General features: G+C 31.7%; 1 protein-coding gene across 1 annotated transcript in view; it reads right to left on the bottom strand.

Moving 5' to 3' along the window:
- The window catches only part of LOC140044350 (Fanconi anemia group J protein homolog), a 62,987-nt gene that overhangs the window by 5,721 nt on the left and 34,729 nt on the right, over positions 1-22,537 (bottom strand). Inside the window, exons 22-30 of the mRNA XM_072088829.1 lie at positions 21,799-21,921; positions 19,900-20,041; positions 19,321-19,433; positions 18,695-18,858; positions 16,796-16,863; positions 16,073-16,181; positions 13,392-14,811; positions 11,366-11,441; positions 6,510-6,707 (exon numbers count right to left, since the gene is read on the bottom strand). Coding sequence (XP_071944930.1) covers positions 6,510-6,707; positions 11,366-11,441; positions 13,392-14,811; positions 16,073-16,181; positions 16,796-16,863; positions 18,695-18,858; positions 19,321-19,433; positions 19,900-20,041; positions 21,799-21,921 — 2,413 coding nt within the window. The remainder of the gene's footprint in view (positions 1-6,509; positions 6,708-11,365; positions 11,442-13,391; positions 14,812-16,072; positions 16,182-16,795; positions 16,864-18,694; positions 18,859-19,320; positions 19,434-19,899; positions 20,042-21,798; positions 21,922-22,537) is intronic.

Below are 22,537 nucleotides of genomic sequence, written 5' to 3'. Positions count from 1 at the left end.
TTGGTTTTTCGGCTCCAAGAAGCCTGAGGCGTTTCGATGCATTCCTGGCGTACTCTCCCTTCCTTGTCTGCGTGTTTACTCAGGCGAGGGGTTGAACAACGAGGCTGGATATGTTACACTATACATAACCTTCACCTAATGTACTTCATCATGATTATTATTGATACCAATGACGACAACCAAGGTAAATACTTGCATAGTGTGCAATTAAAATTAGGTTAAATTCAATAACAAGTGGTGGAGACCTGTTAGGTATCTAGTGCTCATTCAATACTACACCAGTAAATATTTCAACCTAACATTTTTATGGCGCTTAATTTCTGTCAAGGTTTAAAACATTATATACCACGCAGGGCAACATTTTCTAATGTTACTGAAGTATTTGAATATAATATTAAAATGAACCAATTTAATAATGGTACAATAGACCAAACATTTTGAAAAGGTTTCACCAAACGGGCATAGAAAAAGAGAAGGGAAATCAACAATGAAAATGATTTTTTTATTTTGTACATAATTTAGTTTAAGTTTCCTTGTAAATAGGCCTATTTTTAAATGATTTTTTCTCTAACTTTTATTTTACTTACTCTGGACATACCTTCATTCAAAAGTGTAGCTTCCAAATAAATTATAATTATTACCAAATAGGGCATCATACTGTATTAGTATTTTGATCTAATATTAGGCCAACAAAACAAACAAAATAAGAAATATAAAAAAGAATCTGAAATCAGTAAATAGCATTATTTGATATTTGTAAGATGGCATTTGTTATATAAAATGAGGAAAGTTCACCATTCTTCTAAATAATCTCATCTTCGTATTTTAATATTTTTAATTTTATTGCTTCTGGACCAATACATCTTTAACGACAACAAAAGTTGCAATTTACAAACGCAAGAACAATTATTGCTATAAATTGACGACAACACTCGATACAAGAATCCAAATGTCAATCAATAATTGACAGTAGTAATACACTTCCATTTAAAGCTGGAAACTTGTATATTTATTCCCTTAGGAATTGCAGTACAAAGAGATGGACTATAATAGACTGAATAGAAAGAATGATTGTATCTGGAATAGAGGGCAGCAGACAGAAAATTACCAAATAATACATGGTGTTTAATTAGCTTCAAAGGGTTTTTTTTTTTTTTTTTTTTATTTATTCATTCAACTTCTCACTAACACTAACACTGTTAGTGAAGGATCGGGACCAACAGGTGGTAAACACCTTTAAAAACGGTCCAGTCCCAATTGCACAGTGGTTGTGTGCTACAGTGGCTGTGTTTGTGTGGACTATTACACCGTGGTAACCCCCTACTCGTCTCGGAAGATGTACTAGGTTCATTAAAGCGCACATGTACACTAGACCTACGGTTTATAGTCCTTATCCGAGAAGACTCGAAGGTTGAGGGTTGAGTTAGTGTAAGTTCATGCGAAAAGATCATCTATATAAACTGGGATTAATACTAGCACTGTAGTGTACGTCCATGCAAAAAGATCAACTATATTAACTGGGATTAATACTAGCACTGTAGTGTACGTCCATGCAAAAAGATCATCTATATAAACTGGGATTAATACTAGCACTGTAGTGTATGTCCATGCAAAAAGATCATCTATATAAACTGGGATTAATACTAGCACTGTAGTGTATGTCCATGCAAAAAGATCATCTATATTAACTGGGATTAATACTAGCACTGTAGTGTACGTCCATGCAAAAAGATCATCTATATAAACTGGGATTAATACTAGCACTGTAGTGTACGTCCATGCAAAAAGATCTTCTATATAAACTGGGATTAATACTAGCACTGTAGTGTACGTCCATGCAAAAAGATCATCTATATAAACAGGGATTAATACTAGCACTGTAGTGTACGTACATGCAAAAAGATCATCTATATAAACTGGGATTAATACTAGCACTGTAGTGTACGTCCATGCAAAAAGATCATCTATATAAACTGGGATTAATACTAGCACTGTAGTGTACGTCCATGCAAAAAGATCATCTATATTAACTGGGATTAATACTAGCACTGTAGTGTATGTCCATGCAAAAAGATCATCTATATAAACTGGGATTAATACTAGCACTGTAGTGTACGTACATGCAAAAAGATCATCTATATAAACTGGGATTAATACTAGCACTGTAGTGTACGTCCATGCAAAAAGATCATCTATATAAACTGGGATTAATACTAGCACTGTAGTGTACGTCCATGCAAAAAGATCATCTATATATTAACTGGGATTAATACTAGCACTGTAGTGTACGTCCATGCAAAAAGATCATCTATATAAACTGGGATTAATACTAGCACTGTAGTGTACGTCCATGCAAAAAGATCATCTATAAAAACTGGGATTAATACTAGCACTGTAGTGTACGTCCATGCAAAAAGATCATCTATATAAACTGGGATTAATACTAGCACGGTAGTGTACGTCCATGCAAAAAGATCATCTATATATTAACTGGGATTAATACTAGCACTGTAGTGTACGTCCATGCAAAAAGATCATCTATATAAACTGGGATTAATACTAGCACTGTAGTGTACGTCCATGCAAAAAGATCATCTATATAAACTGGGATTAATACTAGCACTGTAGTGTATGTCCATGCAAAAAGATCATCTATATATTAACTGGAATTAATACTAGCACTGTAGTGTACGTCCATGCAAAAAGATCATCTATATAAACTGGGATTAATACTAGCACTGTAGTCTACGTTCATGCAAAAAGATCATCTATATAAACAGGGATTAATACTAGCACTGTAGTGTACGTCCATGCAAAAAGATCATCTATATAAACAGGGATTAATACTAGCACTGTAGTGTACGTCCATGCAAAAAGATCATCTATATAAACAGGGATTAATACTAGCACTGTAGTGTACGTCCATGCAAAAAGATCATCTATATTAACTGGGATTAATACTAGCACTGTAGTGTACGTCCATGCAAAAAGATCATCTATATAAACTGGGATTAATACTAGCACTGTAGTGTACGTCCATGCAAAAAGATCATCTATATAAACTGGGATTAATACTAGCACGGTAGTGTACGTCCATGCAAAAAGATCATCTATATATTAACTGGGATTAATACTAGCACTGTAGTGTACGTCCATGCAAAAAGATCATCTATATAAACTGGGATTAATACTAGCACTGTAGTGTACGTCCATGCAAAAAGATCATCTATATAAACTTGGATTAATACTAGCACTGTAGTGTATGTCCATGCAAAAAGATCATCTATATATTAACTGGAATTAATACTAGCACTGTAGTGTACGTCCATGCAAAAAGATCATCTATATAAACTGGGATTAATACTAGCACTGTAGTCTACGTTCATGCAAAAAGATCATCTATATAAACAGGGATTAATACTAGCACTGTAGTGTACGTCCATGCAAAAAGATCATCTATATAAACAGGGATTAATACTAGCACTGTAGTGTACGTCCATGCAAAAAGATCATCTATATAAACAGGGATTAATACTAGCACTGTAGTGTACGTCCATGCAAAAAGATCATCTATATAAACTGGGATTAATACTAGCACTGTAGTGTACGTCCATGCAAAAAGATATATCTAAATAAAATTATTATAGATTTATAGATATATTGCCCTAAAAAAATGTTTTTTTTCAATATTTTTTTTGAATATGCCATTTTAATGTCATATAATACTTATTCACTTTGACCAAAAAGTTGATCGAAAAAAAAAATATTTACCTGAAAAAATGTAATTTAAAGAAACAAATACTTAAATTGCTGGTTTTTGGTTAAAATGAAACGTTTCTTTTGTAATTTTTTTATTTTTTTAAACAGAAATGAATAACTTTATTAAAACTGCAAAATGGCCTATTTAAAGTCTGATTTTATTAATCTTCATTTTTTAAAAATGTTTTTGGGGGACAGTATATCTATAATGATACAGTCTGTATACAGTGGAGAATTCAAACACTATTTTGGCCGCCATATTGGATCGGATGGTAGATAAATTTCAAATGTATAGTATAAAACATCCCTGTAAAATTCTGGTCATTTTGATACCCTATGTGTATGGAGTAGGACAATTTGTACAATGACATCATGGACCTATAAATTAATTGTAATAAATAATATTATATTATATAAATTTATAGGTCCATGATGACATAAACTTTGTTATAATATAGATATGATTTCAAATTATGTTTTACTGAAAATGCTAAATATTGTTTTTCATACAATATTTGTAATAAAAATGTATTATCAACTCAAAATATTATTTGTTCAAAAAATTTCTCTTTATAAGTGACATAATTTTTTTTTAAACAGAAATTAATAACTTTATTAAAATTGCAAAATGGCCTATTTAAAGTCTTATTTTAATCATCTTCGTTTTTCATGTTTTTGGGGGACAGTCGTCATTTTGAAACCCTATGTGTGCAGTAGGACTAAACTTGTATTGACACAAACGCACACACTTTGTTATAATACAGATATGATAATATTATTATTGTTTTACTGAAAATGCTAATAGTGTTGTAAAAGAAAAACATTTTCATATTTGTAACAAAAATGTATTATTATAAGTAGGTAGGTAAATTTATTGTCATTTAAAAATATATAAAATACATTTACATTGAAATGAATTGAACGGTTTCAACACAAAATATTATTTGTTCAAAAAATATAAATTATTTTATCTACATTTTATTTGCAAATATTTATGTAATAATACTATTAACTATTTCAATAAAATGATGATTCACCCTCACAATTAGACACATTGTAATAACACTATGCATAGTCTATTTCATCAAATGCATATTTTATTTCACTTAAAGTTCAAAATAAATTACTACAGGCATTTGAATTGGAAAGCAAACAAATTATTATGGGCGCTTCGAGTATCGTCACTTATACACGACACGGAAAACATAATTCATAATCGTAAGAAACAAAAATAAGAAATCTACTAATTGATTAAAATATGATAAATGAATCGGATATAGCCTACAGTGGTAATAATAAGCAATAACTTTAATGGGGGCAATAAAAAACCAATCTTGATACTTTCTTCCCACATTATTTAATATCGTGCAGATGTTAATAAAAGACAAATGATAAAAGGAAAACAAACAGAACACAAAAGAAGGGTTTTTGAAGAGGTTATTTAAAGATGGGTCACTTGACACAATAGATAAATGGTAGCCGTTCAAAATTATCACTCTCAATGTCTTTTTTATCACCATCTTCGCAAATTATTCAATAAAACATTTTTTCTCTCTTTTTGCTGTAATTTAGTGAAGAAAAATTTAACACAAGTATTTTACTCTATAAATACAATAGGGCTTAAAAACTTTAGGTAAAAGTTTAAAGATGTATTTTCCAAAAAACAAACAAAAATTAATTTGAATAGGTAATTTTGAAGTTTCAATCAATTTATTTACTTTTGTAGAAAAAAAAAACCATGATTTCATTTATAAAGACAACATTAAATTGTGACAGACAATTTGATTATGTTTTGCTGTAAATTACATATTCAGGTAATAATTTAAAAAAAAAATAATTAATCAAATTTTTTGCAAAAATCAATAACTATTATTAGACATTAAAATGGCATATTCAACAACAACAAATTATTATTTCTCAAGGAAATTTTTTTATTTTTATCTTAAACAAAAAGAATAAAGAATAAAACTAAATTCTAAATTGATTGGACTATTTAAAGCTGAATTGAAATGACATAATTGATAATACATCTGTCATTAACAAACAATACTTAGTCAGTACAGTTGATACAAAACAACTAAATTCCTCATCCTTTAAATATAGAATACCTAACCTAAGGGGCAGCATAACATACTACAGGTCAAAAGGTGTTTGGCGTTCTTGCAGTTCAATCAATTCGGAAAATTTCCCCCAGTCCATGTTTCGCAATAATTAGAAAGAAATGCATCACTATATTAGATGGGTTAAGTACGGAACAGTGAGATCAATGGGTGAAATTTAGGATAATAAATTATCATATTATATAATATTTAAAATATTTTTTCCAATTTAAATTACATAATTTGGTTGGGTGTTTTTCCCTAGTGTACAACTTTATACTGTACAAAGCACATTTTTTAATAAATGCAAAAATCGATTGATTAAAGGAATTCTTGGGATCTGAACCCATGACTTCATGATCATCAACCTGGTGCAGTACTTCTAGACCACTAAATTGCTTTGAAGGGTTAGATTTGATTCCATAATGATAAATAGCTATAGAATTATCATACAATTATTAGTATTAGTAAATTAAAATCCTAGTATGATCTTAGTAAAGCTCTGTCTACACCATCAAATGAAAAAAAAGTGTGATGTGCCCAAATATGGTAGGTAGTGACAGACCCAACTACATCATCATATCCGTAGTATATGTGCACATCACATTTTTTTTTCACAATTAAAAATTATCATAATGAACAAGTACTCACCAGATGATGCAATCTGGGGTTGACCAGTAGATAAGCCGGTCATATGATCAGGAATCAGCTGGCCATAGAAAACATATTGGTCAGTCGTTGACCTATCAACTGGACATTGACACGTTGAGGACAGTGACTTAGTTGAACTGTTTAAATAGTCTGTTACAAATGATGATTTCATGTCAGAGATTTCGATTTTCTTTAAGCCTATAAAAAAAGTGTGATAATTAAAAATTGTAATATTTTGTACAAGACAAGAAAAAATGAATAATTATGAAATAATTTTATGGTTAAATATCTTTCTTCGCTGTGTACAAGCCCTGCCTTAATACAGTCTTTCCATGATTTTCGGTCATCAGCCTTTTTTTCCCAGGTGTTAACATTGATGTTCATTGCCTTTAAGTCTCTTTTACATTAATATCAATTCTATTCTACACAGGTTTTTATTTGGTGCCCTACAAAGTACAGAGCGCCTAACAATACTTTAGTAATTAATTAAAAAGTTTTAAGTTGACGCATCCAAATCTTAGGAGTATGTACTGGTAATTGGATATAAAAAAATGACCAGAATTTGTACTGGGAAAGTTTTAAACACAATTTGAAAACCTCCCTGGAGTGGGAGTGTTTGGGGTACCTGCTCTGGTTTACAATAAAATAACTGTATTTGAATACTAGTGTGTGATTGTGTATAAATATATGAACGAAAGGAAGAGCTTCTCACTGACGATGGGCTTTCCGTTTGAATGTATTATTATTATTATTATTGAATAAACACAACAACTTAAAATATCATTTTTAGTATTTAATCATCCATTTTAAAATAAAAAATAATATTTTAAATGTGTGTGTGTTCAATAAAATATTCACAATTTAAAACAATTTAAAAAATTAAAAAATGTTTATAAAAACACATATGTACAAGTTATGAATAGGAACATGGATATAGTATATATACAGATTATATTTTGACACTTTTGGAAAATTTACATTTTCTGAACTCAATTTTTCTGGAACGTTTTGTTTTTTTTTATAATTTAGCAATTGTTTGTGTCAAAACCATGGATGCATATTATTACTAAGGTATTATGGAGATCTAAGAATATTTTTCAAAGAAATAATAATATACATTGTGAAAATTAATCTCCAGTAGGAATATTAATATCCAGTTTATTGTCATTATGTATAAAACAATGATTATTATTTCAATATAATTCTATTGTGAGTTACAAAACAGGCTAATTATTGAGTGGATGACCTTCAAATGTTGACACGGCCATACAACCGATTTCACCACATATTGCTCGAATGCGATCTTAATTTGTAAGAACAGACGAAAACGTGAGAAGATACAGATTGATAAATAGGCAAATGATGATATTAATCTCCCTAGATGACACGTTCCACACGATTTAACGATACCAGAGGTGCGAAATTGACTATAACGCAAGCGATTTGAATCCATTTACGAAGCGTAGTAGTGATTAGGAAGGCCGTGGCTTACAGAAAAGCGATTGCTGTCCTAGACGACGTCCCAAGCGCATTCTCACACTGTCATCGAAACGACGTTTTCACTAATCAAGAACACCCTTACGCGATTGTCAATGCCATGTATACGTCGCCTCATGGTGAGTAACAAGCGAAGAGCTTATTTTTTACGATGGTGATGTTGTGAAGTGATTAGGGAGTATTGTCATTTTTTCTCGTTACATTCTCACCAACATGATCAATAATTGTTTCATTGCTCAGTACTTGAGCTACAATGACGACGTGATACCTACCTTCACAGACTATGAATGTTCACAAAAACAACTAAATTACTTTCAAAAATTGCACATTAATTTTTTTTTTTTCATTTAATGTGAATAACTTCAGCCAAAATACAATCTTTTTTATATTGATAAAATGTGTAGAAAGAATAAGTTTTTCTGATAGAATAAGAGTTAACAAACTTTCAAGTCACCATCTTCATCCAGTTAGCCTATTTTTAAATACATGTTTTCTTTTATATATTTATATTTGTAACTTTTATATGTATTTTTGTATGTGTACGCGATTTGGAAAATAAATTTCCAACAGATTTTATAATGGACCAATAAATATTATCTTATCTAGTTTGTTGTTAAGACTTTAATTAAAATATGGTAAATAAATAAAAAAATATTCTTATAACTATAACACTAAATAACTTGCATAATGAATATATCTATACATAAATAAATCTTTATCATCATCATTATATAATTATTATAATTACTATTTTGAATAAAAGAAATAGTTTATTAATAATTATTAATTAAATAAAATTTACTAAAAGAATTTAACTAATGTACATATTTGATGTTTGTTTTGGGAAATATTTTAGAATAAAAAGAAAACAAAGTATTAATAAATAATAAAAATATTAATAATAATAATAATAATTGTTTTTTCTATAGCACTTTAACCAAAATAAATTTTCTCTAAAGCGCTACGACCACAAGGCTCGAAACAAGGTGAAAATTAGGTCATTTCATATGCTATTCGAAAGAGATGGGTTTTCAGCAATTCCAAGAAGATGTCAATAGAGTTGGCATTCTTTATTGATTGTGGATAAATCTCACTCAAAAACAGAAACTTATATTGGGAAAGTTTTTAATCCAAAGAGAGAGTATAATCCGCGAAGGTGACCGGTAAATAACCAGATAGCACCAGACACAATCCCAGTAAATCTCTCAAGTCAGAATTTATCAGAATAGATCCATAGTTAACTGTAATTGAAGTCTGTAAGATCTTTCCATACTGCTGCAACTTATCATTTATCATGGCAAACAATTAGTTTTTAGACAGCTCAATCCTGGCCACAAAGGAATGTTCTCAGGTTGTCGTCAGTTTATATTATATCTTATTTAAAAAAATGTTTATTTCAACTACAACAACAGCGAAAAACCACCAATTATAGGATGCCTAAATATTTAGATATAAATATAAACGTTAAAACACAGAAAAATACTTCCAAGATTAAATAATAATGGTTTTAAGCCTATTTGAGACACTAATAAAAGGTGAACATTTCCGTAAACCCCTTCAAGTAAAACATTCCTCCTTGATGAGCAAGCCCCTCCCCATCCCCCATATGGTTGGAAGGTAAAGTGGAAATGGTTTACTATGAATATCAAGTAGAAACGCTAAAGCTCTGTCTACACTATCAAACTAATTTGACAAAAAAAGTTGTAGTGACATGCCCAAATATGGTAGTGGTATGACATCATAATGTCCATATATGGGCACATCACATTTTTTTGTCAAATAAAGTTTGATAGTGTAGACAGAGCTTAAGACATGTATCATAAAAAGGTTAATATTCAACATAGTTTTAAATTTGTGTTTTAACTAGCATTAATTTAAGAAGTTTATAAATAATGTTCGTTATTTTCAGTTTCCTGGGATTGTAAAACTTGTATTAGTAAAATAGAGAATTATTTGCAATTGAGATGTTTGCAAAATTATTGGAGATGATTTAAAATTAGAATTGAATACAAGTAATGACTCAATAATTTTCAATGTGGACTTGACATAAATGGTCTTAAAACTCAAATTAAAGCTGTCCATAAGATGTTAATGAATTTTAGTTACTACTGGATTGATTCAGTACAATATTGTAGGCCCCAAGGGGGTGCTGATGTAAGGTTTTATTAGAAGGAAGCTACCTCTTCACTCCCTTGATGAAAACAAAAGATGAAAGTCAGCGAAGCGGGCTTAGATAAATTGTACAAGGCGTCATTTGAAGTGGCACAAGGCCTACCAAACGTGCCACCACAAATTATTTACGCTTCGACACCAAGCGTAGAATCATTCTGATAGTCTGCAAGACGATTACGATGTCATTTGTCAGCTCGTTTCATCGGATAATTTAACACCTAGTTGGCATCTCTAATAGGTTCGTTCACAACTTCGGATGACGAAATTGCTAACTCACACAAAAGCTGTCAGGCATGGATGTTAGGATTATGCTAGCGTTCCACTTTATGGCATACAAGGCGTTGCCAAAAAATGATTAAACATATTTTTATTGGACTGTAAGGAACAAGTGTACACTTGATGAACAAGTTAATTAACTGGGGTGCCTAGATACAAAATTAAGATGTAAATCACAGAATAGGGATTTATACAAACGTCCAAGATAAAAGCAAAAAAACGAACAGTAGACATGCATTTCATTCAAGTTGGTGTAGTTGTAATTTTGAAGGCAAATTAATCTGAGGGATTTCACACACACACGTGTGTACTGTAAACATAACTTCAACTTCAAATATAAGTTACAACACAAAACACAAAATAATAGTGAATGCGCACAAAACTCTTATTCTAGTTTCCAATGTGAGAATTTCATAAAAATCCTACCAAAATTACATTCGTCATGATGTTATCAATTGGAGGCAAATGTAAAATTGTGATAAAAATGTGTGTCGCATAACTGACCTCAGATGTAAACGAGAAGACATTTTTTTTAAACGTAAACAATTCATCAGGTTAATAATAGGAAGCATGCTGGCCGTGGTTGCGCCTATCTCCATTGATTATAATGCCGTTATTTTATGTGTCCAGAAATTTGACAAAACAGGAAGATAAAATGTTGCTATCTAAAGGAAAAAGACAGTGTGCGAGATTTAACACTTTGCTTGTCCAATGACACGCGACATCTGTCTATAGTATTAAGCTATGTCTACACTATCAAACTTTATGTGACAAAAACAATGCGATGTGCCCATATATGGACATGGTGATATCATATCACTACCATGTTTGGGAATATCACTACCATATTTGGGTACATCACACTAGTTTGGACAGAGCTTTACACAGTTATCAATAGTGTAGGTACATACCTTGCAGATTTGGTGAAAGTTGGTGGTGGAGAGCACAACAGAGTTCTTCAAAACAAGAATGTGGTTCTCCTTGCTCCTAAAACAAAAGACAAAATACTTGTGAATTATTCATATTAAAGTGGAATAATATTTAAACTACTAATGGTTTTCAGAATTAATGTTATAGTTCAAAAAATTTTGTGACGTTTCATGCCTTTTTTGGAAAGTTTTAACTGTAAAAATCAGAGTTTATGTTCAATTTTTAGTTTACATTTCTATCTCTTTTCTGTCGTTTATTATTATTTTTCTCTTTCGTGGGGGAAACCCATTTTTATTTCATATTGTACGATATGTACATTTTACAAACAAATTTTTTTTTTTAAGTAAAAATATAGCAGATTCATAAAATTCTAGTTTCTCTTTATATACATATACATGATAAAAGGAACTTAAAATAAATAATTATTATTTGTTACTATTTTATAATTGTTAAATAAAATAAATATAAAATAAAAGCAAAAAACAATAACAAAAAAGACATAGAAAAACGCTAAAACATATTTGGAAATTCATTCATTTAGAAATGCTGAAGCAGAGAAATCGGTGAGGATGATAAAAAGTCGCTCCAATTTGAACCCAGAATTTGGATGTGATTAAATTTCACTAAAATAATTACATTACTATACTATTTACAGTCTATTAAGTTATGTTGGCTTTGAACTATACATGCAACAAAAACACCCAAAACCTCATTTCTGTCTTAAGTGAAAAGGTCAATCAAACCAAAGAAGATTATATTAACACCAAGTTTACATAAAGAATGGATCATTAAACAAAAATATACTTAGGATGAATATTTAATAGTTAGTATATTATTAAACAGCTTTGCTTAGGTTCCTCATGAATATTCATTAGTTTACAGTATTTCCAACCTCTATATTAGAGCAACAGCCTCCAATCCTAAATTATAACCTAGGTGACACAAATCATCTTTACAAAATTATACAAATAAAAACATAATTTTTTTTCTAATTTAAAATCTTAAAAAAAAAAATTCTAATGGAAAAAAATCCATCATTAGATAATTTTAAACTTAAAATCAAATCTAGGTACTCCGCTAGGACTCGAACCCACAATCTTGAAATTGATAAGCACGCATTATGCCACTTTCATGTTATATTTTATCTAGTGTTTTAATTGCAATAAGCATTTATCATCAGAATACAATAATAACTAGTTGGATAAACAACTTACATAACACAACAATGACAAATAAAAGATTTACTAAACTTTGTAAATGACAGTTTTATGTTTGAATGAAAAATTAAATTAATTTAATTACGTCGACTAGTTTTGTTTAGCACCTGGAAAAGATATAACTACACTAAACACATGTAAGGTAAGGTAATGCATCTATCTGCCTCGGCGGCATCCGTAAACTACTTAAAAAACCTGTGTACCTGCCTTATAGCAACAGTACTCATCCAACATAATGATTAATTTGCCTATAAAATTCACATATTTTTCATGGACAACTAAACTGTTTTGTTTCTAATGTAAGGTAATAGCATGTAAACATTTTAATTCAAAAGCAATAAACACTGCATAAAGCTCTGTCTACACTATCAAACTTTATTTGACAACAAAATGTGATGTGCCCATATATGGACATGATGATGCTATATCACTACCGTACTTGAGCATATCACAATCATGTCTGGGCACATCACACTTTTTTTGTCAAACTAGTTTGATAGTGTAGACAAAGCTTTCAATGTTCAGCAAAAAAAAAGAAATGCTTAGAAGAGAATATGAAACTTAAACATTAAAATGCTACACTACTAACAACATTTCACTACTTGCTAAACATCAAATAAATTCTACATCTATTTAAAAAAGTTTACCTTTAAACTATATACTACAGTATTTAATCAATAAAGCATTGGAATAATACAGGCTATAGGCATATAAACTGATTGATGTTAATTGATTGATTGATTAGTTGATTGGTTGATTGATTGGTTTATTGATTAAATGATCCACTTACCTCTCCACTAGGATCCAAATCATCCAGAAGATCTCTCATCTTCTTTCCTTGTTCACTTCCTAATCTCCTTCTTCTCGATCTTCGTGTTATAAGTGGGCTTTCAATAGAATCGTTTTCCTGTTGACCGTTATTCACCACAATGTCCTTTTTGGGTTGACCGTTACTTTCCACAATGTCCTTTTTATGTTGACCATTACTCTCTACAATGTTGTTTTTAAATTCTCCATTAATATTCATATCAATGTTCAAGTTTTCTTTTGTTCTTCTGAAGAGCTTTTTTCTTGTAATTGGTTTTGACTGAGCATTTGAATCCTTTTCGATCTGGTTGGGTTTCTCATCATCGACCAAACCCAATTCTATTAGTTCATTCTTAACCTTTTCATTTTTCATTACTGGTGAAGCATCACGTGATGGTAAAGACTCAGTGTCAAAGAGTTCTGGTGTTCCCTGAACATCATCTGGACTATCAGTTTTATTTTCTGGAGGAATATCAACAAATTTGTAAGGAGTCTTTTTTAAATCATTAGAAATTTGTTTTCTTTCATTCAGAAGGAGTTCTTTTGAAGATTTTTCTAAATTTGGTTGCTCATACTCAATCTTTATATATTGATTTTTTATTCCATTTTTCTTACAGACACTTTCACCAGCTTTCTTATTTACCTCTAACTCTGCTTTTAAGAACATGTCATTCTGTAAAGAACTATTTGTGAGATCAGTGTTACTGCCATTCGAGAAATCCAGACTTGATGAAGTGATTGGATTGGAATTAGGAACCAGAGCAGCTGGTGTAACTAGTAGTTGTCTTTGAACGGTTGGGATGGCAGGTAACCCATTTGAAATGGTTGCAGGAGTTTTTGGTAAAACTGGTTTAGGTAAATCAACAACTAAAAGTTTATCAATTCCGTTCTCTTGAATTTTAATTAGCGCCTGGTATGGAGCCAATTTCACAAACTGTCGAACATCTTGCATTTTGCCATTAGCATCTCGTAGGAACTGCTGGACTTGGAACATCTTTGGAGTTGCTTCTGTGGCTATGATTACGTTTTGTGGAGAAACAGGTTGAGGTTGCACATACTTGATGGCTTGGCCAGAAGCCTGAGGAGTGGTATGAGCTGCAGCTTTAGGCGTATCTTGGACTGGAGTCTGCGTTATCGTTTGTAAAGGAGTTTGAGCATGACTCTTAAGCACATTTTGAACAGGAGTCTGAGGAAAAGGTTGCACAGAACTATGGGACTCTAAACTGTTTTGTTCTACTTTTGCTTTTAAAAGTGTCTGTAGAGCTGCAAATGTGGGTTTCTTTCCAAGGGTTGTAGTGCTATTGGTTTGATACGAAGTTGCTGGAGACTGAGGGGTTGCATTATGGGTAATATTTGTTTGTATCACTTGTGATGGAGTCATTGGTAACGATGATACATTAAGACTGAAATGAAGAGAAAAGTTTTCAATAAACTAAACAATTTTCTTTGAATACCCACAAATAATGGACACTGTTTGTGTAAATTTAGATGCTGCTACTTTTGAAAATTTCTAGAACTTCACAAAAAACAATTTTCTTTGAATACTTCAATTTTTGATTTAAATAAAAACAGAATTATACGAGTGGTCATAAAGAATAAATTTCAATATCTTCAATAACAATCAGCATAAATCCAATTAGAAATAGTAATCGAGAAGTCTAGATGTTCGCGATAAACGACAACAATAACAATCTGGATACGCATTCAAGGTAACGTTAAACAATTTTCGAGGTAATAGACTAATAATGAGATCAATTAGCGTCATTGAAGGCGTGATCCTAGCATTGCAAATCATCTCTAATCGTGTGTGACCGATTGATAGGGGTTTGTTCTCACGTAAAATACGCTTGAACGAACTTCGTATAAAGATAGAACACTGGGTAATCTTAAAAAAATCCTTAATCAGAGACAAAATTTTGACAAAGCAGCAATGAACAATGATCGTTATCAAACTGAAAACTAGTTTCTTTTCACGATATGAATAATTAAATTCATAATTTGGGCATTCTTAAGTTAGGAGTGGAAAGAGAATACCACGATGTTAGTTCTGATATTTATATAGTATATATTATATAGTATTTTGAAATGTTTGTATGGTATCAGCAATAAGGTTTATCGCAAATAGCGTGTGCGATGTATGGTGGGAAGGATTTGGGAGCAAACGTCACAACGCGTACGTACGTGATTTGTTGTTTGTACGTACGCGTCGTGACGTTTGCTCCCAAACCCTTCCCATCATGCATTGTGCAAGCTATTTGCGATAAACCTTATAAACGTGATATTGTTGCCATGTTTGTTTTCGTAATATATACAGTATTTAATCATTGTTCGTAAATCGAAACTGGCATGTATTGTTGGTATCAGCTTATGTCAAAATACAAAAAACAAAAAGTTATTAATAATTAACTTTTTTTTTAAACAAAATTCATAAAAACATAACTTTGGAGTAAAGAAAGTTTGATCCACAAATTAAATGTTTGAAATAAAAGGTGTGTTTATTACTAAAATGGAATCTGTTATATCAATGAATTTCTATAATCTGTTCGAAATTTAAGACGAGAGACTTACAAAGAGGAAAGAGAATGGTTTCAGCTTGCGTCAAAAAACAAACAACTTTTCTTTCTTTAAAAAAAGGAATTGATTGGACTGATTCCAATTGATTACCTTTCATTTTGTTTCTCCTTTCTCTCTTTGGCAAATCCTTCAAGTGATTGTAATAGTTCACCAGCGTATTTGATATGAATAACATTGTTTCTGATCCACTTTGAAAGTCCTTAAAAATGGTGAAAAAACTTCTTGTTAAATCTACTCAAAATAATTGATGAAAACACACACAAAGCACTCCCTAACAGCTGGCGTATCCCAAGTCGATGGGAACGATGGTTTTTAAATATTTTTTGATAAGGAAACAACTTAAGTGTATGGTTGAAAATCTCAATCATACAGAGCTTGATGGACAGGCAGCTTGACTAGAAAATTATACAGTATTTGATTTTGAAGTATGCTGTAAAGTTTTGTCTACACTATCATGCCAGTTTGATAAAAAAAAAAGGGCGATGTGCTCAAATATGGTAGTGATATGCTTAAATATGGTAGGATTATAATTTTTAGATCTACCATTAGCTAATGATTGGTCATGCAGTTGCTTTTTGTTTTTTTTTTCTTGTTTAGAGGTTAGTAGTTGACAAGTTCTTTTACTTCTTCCTCCGATCCCAGAAACAGTTTTTATTTAATTTATTTTTAACTAAAAGAATATATGGGCACATCAAATTTTTTTGTCACATAAAGTTTGATAGTGTAGACAGGTCTTAATTTTTGCAAATCAGAATGAATCTAAAATAGATAGTAAATAAAATTGATATTAAAGTTGGAGATAGAGATAGTTACCAGATATATATTTAGTTGGATTTCTTCCATATCGTTCATCAACAAGTATCAAAGATCCCCAATCATTTCTAAATTAAAATTTCATTTTCAATTCATTTATTCGTCTCAAAACAATAAACAAAACAATACAATACACAAACATAATAAATAACAGCCAGAACATGAGACAGGGCACCCCAAAGTGAACTAAATTACTGTTGAGAGACTCAGAACATGAGACAGGGCACCCCAAAAGTGAACTAAATCACTGTTGAGAGACTCAGAACATGAGACAGGGCACCCCAAAGTGAACTAAATCACTGTTGAGAGACTCAGAACATGAGACAGGGCACCCCAAAAGTGAACTAAATCACTGTTGAGAGACTCAGAACATGAGACAGGGCACCCCAAAGTGAACTAAATCTCTGTTGAGAGACTCAGAACATGAGACAGGGCACCCCAAAGTGAACTAAATCACTGTTGAGAGACTCAGAACATGAGACAGGGCACCCCAAAAGTGAACTAAATCACTGTTGAGAGACTCAGATCATGAGACAGGGCACCCCAAAAGTGAACTAAATCACTGTTGAGAGACTCAGAACATGAGACAGGGCACCCCAAAAGTGAACTAAATCACTGTTGAGAGACTCAGAACATGAGACAGGGCACCCCAAAGTGAACTAAATCACTGTTGAGAGACTCAGAACATGAGACAGGGCACCCCAAAAGTGAACTAAATCACTGTTGAGAGACTCAGAACATGAGACAGGGCACCCCAAAAGTGAACTAAATCACTGTTGAGAGACTCAGAACATGAGACAGGGCACCCCAAAGTGAACTAAATCACTGTTGAGAGACTCAGAACATGAGACAGGGCACCCCAAAAGTGAACTAAATCACTGTTGAGAGACTCAGAACATGAGACAGGGCACCCCAAAGTGAACTAAATCACTGTTGAGAGACTCAGAACATGAGACAGGGCACCCCAAAAATGAACTAAATCACTGTTGTGAGACTCAGAACATGAGACAGGGCACCCCAAAAGTGAACTAAATCACTGTTGAGAGAGAGATATAGTTACATGAATAATGTTTATTTGAGCCTAAAGGCCAATTTACACAGACGAACAATGTAGATTCTGTATTATCTAGAGTTGAAACCGCTCCACGTTGTGTGTAAATGGTCATAAGAAATAACATAGACCCCATTTATACTTACGTTTGGGTCCAGGGCCGGTTGCAAATATTTACCTTTTAGGCCGGCCCCAGAGCGTTTACACTAGCGACGCAGATTACTGGTCGTAAATAATTTTATCGGAAGTACCATTGCATGCTGGGATACAAAGTACAGTTTGTTTAAATTTTTCTCTCTCGATCGTCAATTCAACTCTCCGCGCGAACCGACCGTTTTATATTTATACTGTATTGTTGTTTTTTTGTCCCATTAAAAACAAAATGAACTCCACTGTTTTATATATAATATGGCTGTATTTTATGTATATGCGAAACAAGCAGAGGAATACTTTATTGAAAGAAGATGTCTGAAAATAAATTTAACTATATAAATGATGAAGAAAACAAATTGTCGCCCGAAAAGGAGGAAGGTATGTACTGAAAATGTCGGATCGTCATAACAACAACCTCATAAAAAGGTCAAACATTGTTCACAGTTCACTGCGTAAGGCGGCCCAAACGTAAAAGCCGCTCCTGAACCTACCTGGAGAGGTGGCCCAGATCTGCGTCCGTCCTAACTTTTTGGAATATTTACACTTATCAATTGCCGACCCAGGGCCGACCCAGGGCCGGCCTAAATCGTAAGTGTAAATGGGGTCATAGATTCCATATTTTTATTACCGTTACCGCTCATCTGTGTAAATTGGTCTTAAAGCTAGAGCTGATACATATTTTTAAAATATCGTACTTATGCCTGATACAGCGTCCAAGTGCCTGGTTTAAGGCCCTGTAAGCCTGAATCTCATACCAAGCGGATCCCGTCAGCAAGCCTTTCTCTGCTGTATACTTGTCATTATATTGTCTCTTAAGTTCAACTTGTTTGTCTTTGAAATTAGGAAATGGTATCCCGACCTAATAAACAAAATATCTCTTGGTCAAAAAAAGTAATTTCTTTGTGTTTTATATGGATCATAATGTTTTGTATCAACCAGACTTGCCACAGTGATTTAGTTAGTGGTTGATTCTGGTCTTCCCAATTAATTTTTTTTTTGTAATTTAAATATTGAAAAATACAAAATAAATAATGAAATGAAATGTTCCATTTATTTAACAAGTAATCAAATGAGGAAATATCATGTCACCTACCATCTCAATCTAGTCAAATAATCAATAAGTCAAATATTAATCAATAATCAATAAGTTAAATATTAATCAATAATCAATAAGTCAAATATTAATCAATAATCAATAAGTTAAAATTTAATTAATAATCAATAACTCAAATACTAAATAAATAATTAAAACATTTATCAATAATCAATAACTTAAATATTAATCAATAATCAATAAATGTCAATAATCAATAAATCTTACTGTTAGTACAACTCTGGCATTGTTATCTGTGAAGTCCATTCCTTCACTCACTTTGCCACGACAAACTGCCAAAAACACGGCTCCACTCTTAGCAGGATTATCACTACTGGGATCTAGGGAAAAACATTAAATTCTTGTTTATAATGTTAAACAAACTATTTGCAATCTAAAAAAATTAGTGGCTTTTTCCTGCCACCAGACAAAGTTGAAAAAAAAATGTTGGCATGGCCAAGCTACTGAATTAGGATAAAATATATAAATCCAAAGGAAATCCATAGAAAGTAAAATCAATGGTATGGTAATGACAATGTGTGGATCGCAGTCAAAACAAAAAGTAAACAGCTAAAGAGAAATGTTTCTGAAGCCTATAAATATAGATATGTACATATATAAATTCTTTTACATCAGATTTAGAACAGATTATTTTTTAACAGAATTTTTGTTTTTAGGTCTCTCTCTATTGATTTGTAAAAAAACATGTTTAAATAAAGCATATTATTGTTATTATTATTTGTCCTAATGTAATCATGTGTAATGTAATCATAATTAATATTAAAAGTTCTATCAATATTTACTGACCTTTGACCTGCTCCATTTGCTCGCACTCTTTGATGACATCATAGAACTGCTTTAACAAATCATCAAACTCGTTTTTGTTATTCCCTCGTGGCTCGGATAAGACGACCTTCAGTTCGTTCAACTTATCCCATAAACCAGTGTTCTAAAAACAGAAAACAGAAAAATAATATTAGGGTAGGACCCCGGTAGGACATTTCTGTTAAATAGTATGTTTGTATCGATTCACAATCATTCACAAAAATACAATGTCTGCACATAAAGCAAAAAAGTTTAATCTCGGTTAGGGCGACTTTATTCGCTTTCGTAGAGTTGATCATTTTATGCATTAGGTATTTCTGGATTATCAATGGACAGTAAGTTTCTCTATTTCAATAAAACGACTTTAGTAAAATAGTCAACTCTGCACACTCTTGGACTTTTTATTTTGTTTTATTAAACCATGAGGGTAGCCCATCCAGCAAAGCTGATCATTGGGGCCCTCAACAATACAATACAAACAGTACACAAATACATATCATAAACATTCAATTATAATTATTATCTGTTAAACCAAGCTGTAAGTGGCGGATTTGTTTCTGCTGTTGTTTCTGGTTTTTAAAATAAAATAAAATAAAATAAAAAACTACTATAAATATAAAAACTATAATAACATTTCTAGTTCCATAAAATTTAATAACTCAAATATTTAATAACTCAAATATTTAATAACTCAAATATTTAAATATAATACACGATTTCAATACAAAGGTATTAGTTGGTTCGCAGGGATCGACGTGATAAAGAAAAAGCAGAATACTGTTGTAACTACCGTCAACTTCTTCTGTTGTGTTGCTCTATAAATTCTAACAATTTGCTAATTCAAATGAAGTCTAAAACCAAACTCACCAAAATTTATGGACAGAAGAAAAAGGGTCATGATATTATTATGAAGATACTGAACTAGATATTGATTTGCTTATTCCGTTCACAAAGACATAACTTACATATTTCATAATAACTTGCATATTTCGTAGTAACTTCCTCTCTTAACATTTACTAAAGGTTAAGGCAGGGCAAATACTAAGTAAGTTTGTGTGTGGGCCCCAGCACCTAACTTACACCATAACCACAAAATAATGACAACATTTACACAAATAAGACACCAGAGTGCGTGCTAACTACCTGGATACATAAATCAATAAAAGGGAATTCCTTTAAATTACTGTGTAATTTCATTATAGGTCTATTAAATACACATACCATTGTTGCCCATTATCAAATGGTGTTAATATGGCAATAAATCACAATTAACTTTCCTGTAGTAAAAAATGAACTTTTTAAAAGTGCAAATGTAAGTACGTCTAATAAAAAACGGTATAAAACAATCTCAAGCAGTATTACAGTAAAAAAATTAACATTAAAGCGTTGTCTACACTATCAAACTAAAAAAGTGTGATGTGCCCAAATATGGTAGTGATGTGCTCAAATATGGTAGTGAAATGACATCTTCATGTCCATATATGGATACATCAAATTTTTGTCACATAAAGTTTGATAGTGTAGACAGAGCTTAAGAATACAAATTGGCAATAATTTTAATACTGTATATGACAAAGTATACAATTGTTCCAGGGGAACAACATATGGCCAAAATTAGGGGGTGGAATTATAGACTGTATTAGCAATGGTTTTACCAAAGTCTTGTTTCTAAAATTTAGCCTAAATGGATAACACTAAAACTTTGTATACACTATCAAACTTTATGTGACAAAAATGTGATGTGCCCATATATGGACACGATGATGTCATGTCACTACCATATTTGGGCACATCACACTTTTTTTGTCGAACTAGTTTTATAGTGTAGACAGAGCTTGGAATTACACTCTGCCATATATGGTATTAAATTGACAAAGTTACCTTCCAGCGTTCTTCCAACTTTGACATCATACTGTAAGACGGGAAGAACATGAGTACTCCGTACGGAATGATGCGACTCACCTGAAGCAGTAGATTCCCTACCTCGTCTTGGAAACTATACGACTATCAAAATAGATATTACATTTTATCAAAAGATATCTTTCATAAATTGATACTGCCGATTGTTAATTTATGCGTGGTGGTTATGATTCTAAGGGTCCTGGTTTCAAGTCCTGTCATGTCAGGATTTTTTTCTAATGTCAAATTACAACTCCACTCCCAAAGACTAGTATAAGACTTTGTTTATGTAGAGCATCTTGTGTATACGTTTGTCTTGTGAACAGGATTGCCACCTTTAAGAAGAATAGTGAATGAATTCACTTATGGTTATCCTTGGCAATTTGCCTAAATATATAAACAAAACAAATGTGCACTACTAATTTTTTTCTGACAAATTAGTAAAATGATAACAAATATAATTACAATTTTGATCTTTTAATAAAGGCAGCCTTAGCTAAAATCTAACAAGTACCGTAGTTAAAAGTAGACCTAAGCTTTTGAGAGATTCAACAGTACATAAAACATTCAGAAAAGCAATCATTGGCCTTTACAATCAATTAAAACACATTAATAGGCAATTGCAATTGCCAATTAACTCATGATAGCTTAAAGACAACCTCAAAAACCACTAATGACCCAAACAATTAAACCCAGGAACAAGTAATGATGCCCAATGATT

Source organism: Antedon mediterranea, chromosome 3, assembly GCF_964355755.1.
Source record: "Antedon mediterranea chromosome 3, ecAntMedi1.1, whole genome shotgun sequence".
NCBI classification, from domain to species: Eukaryota; Metazoa; Echinodermata; class Crinoidea; order Comatulida; family Antedonidae; genus Antedon; species Antedon mediterranea.
Note: the sequence above shows the minus strand (reverse complement) of the source record. Positions and strands in the feature narration are given on the sequence as shown.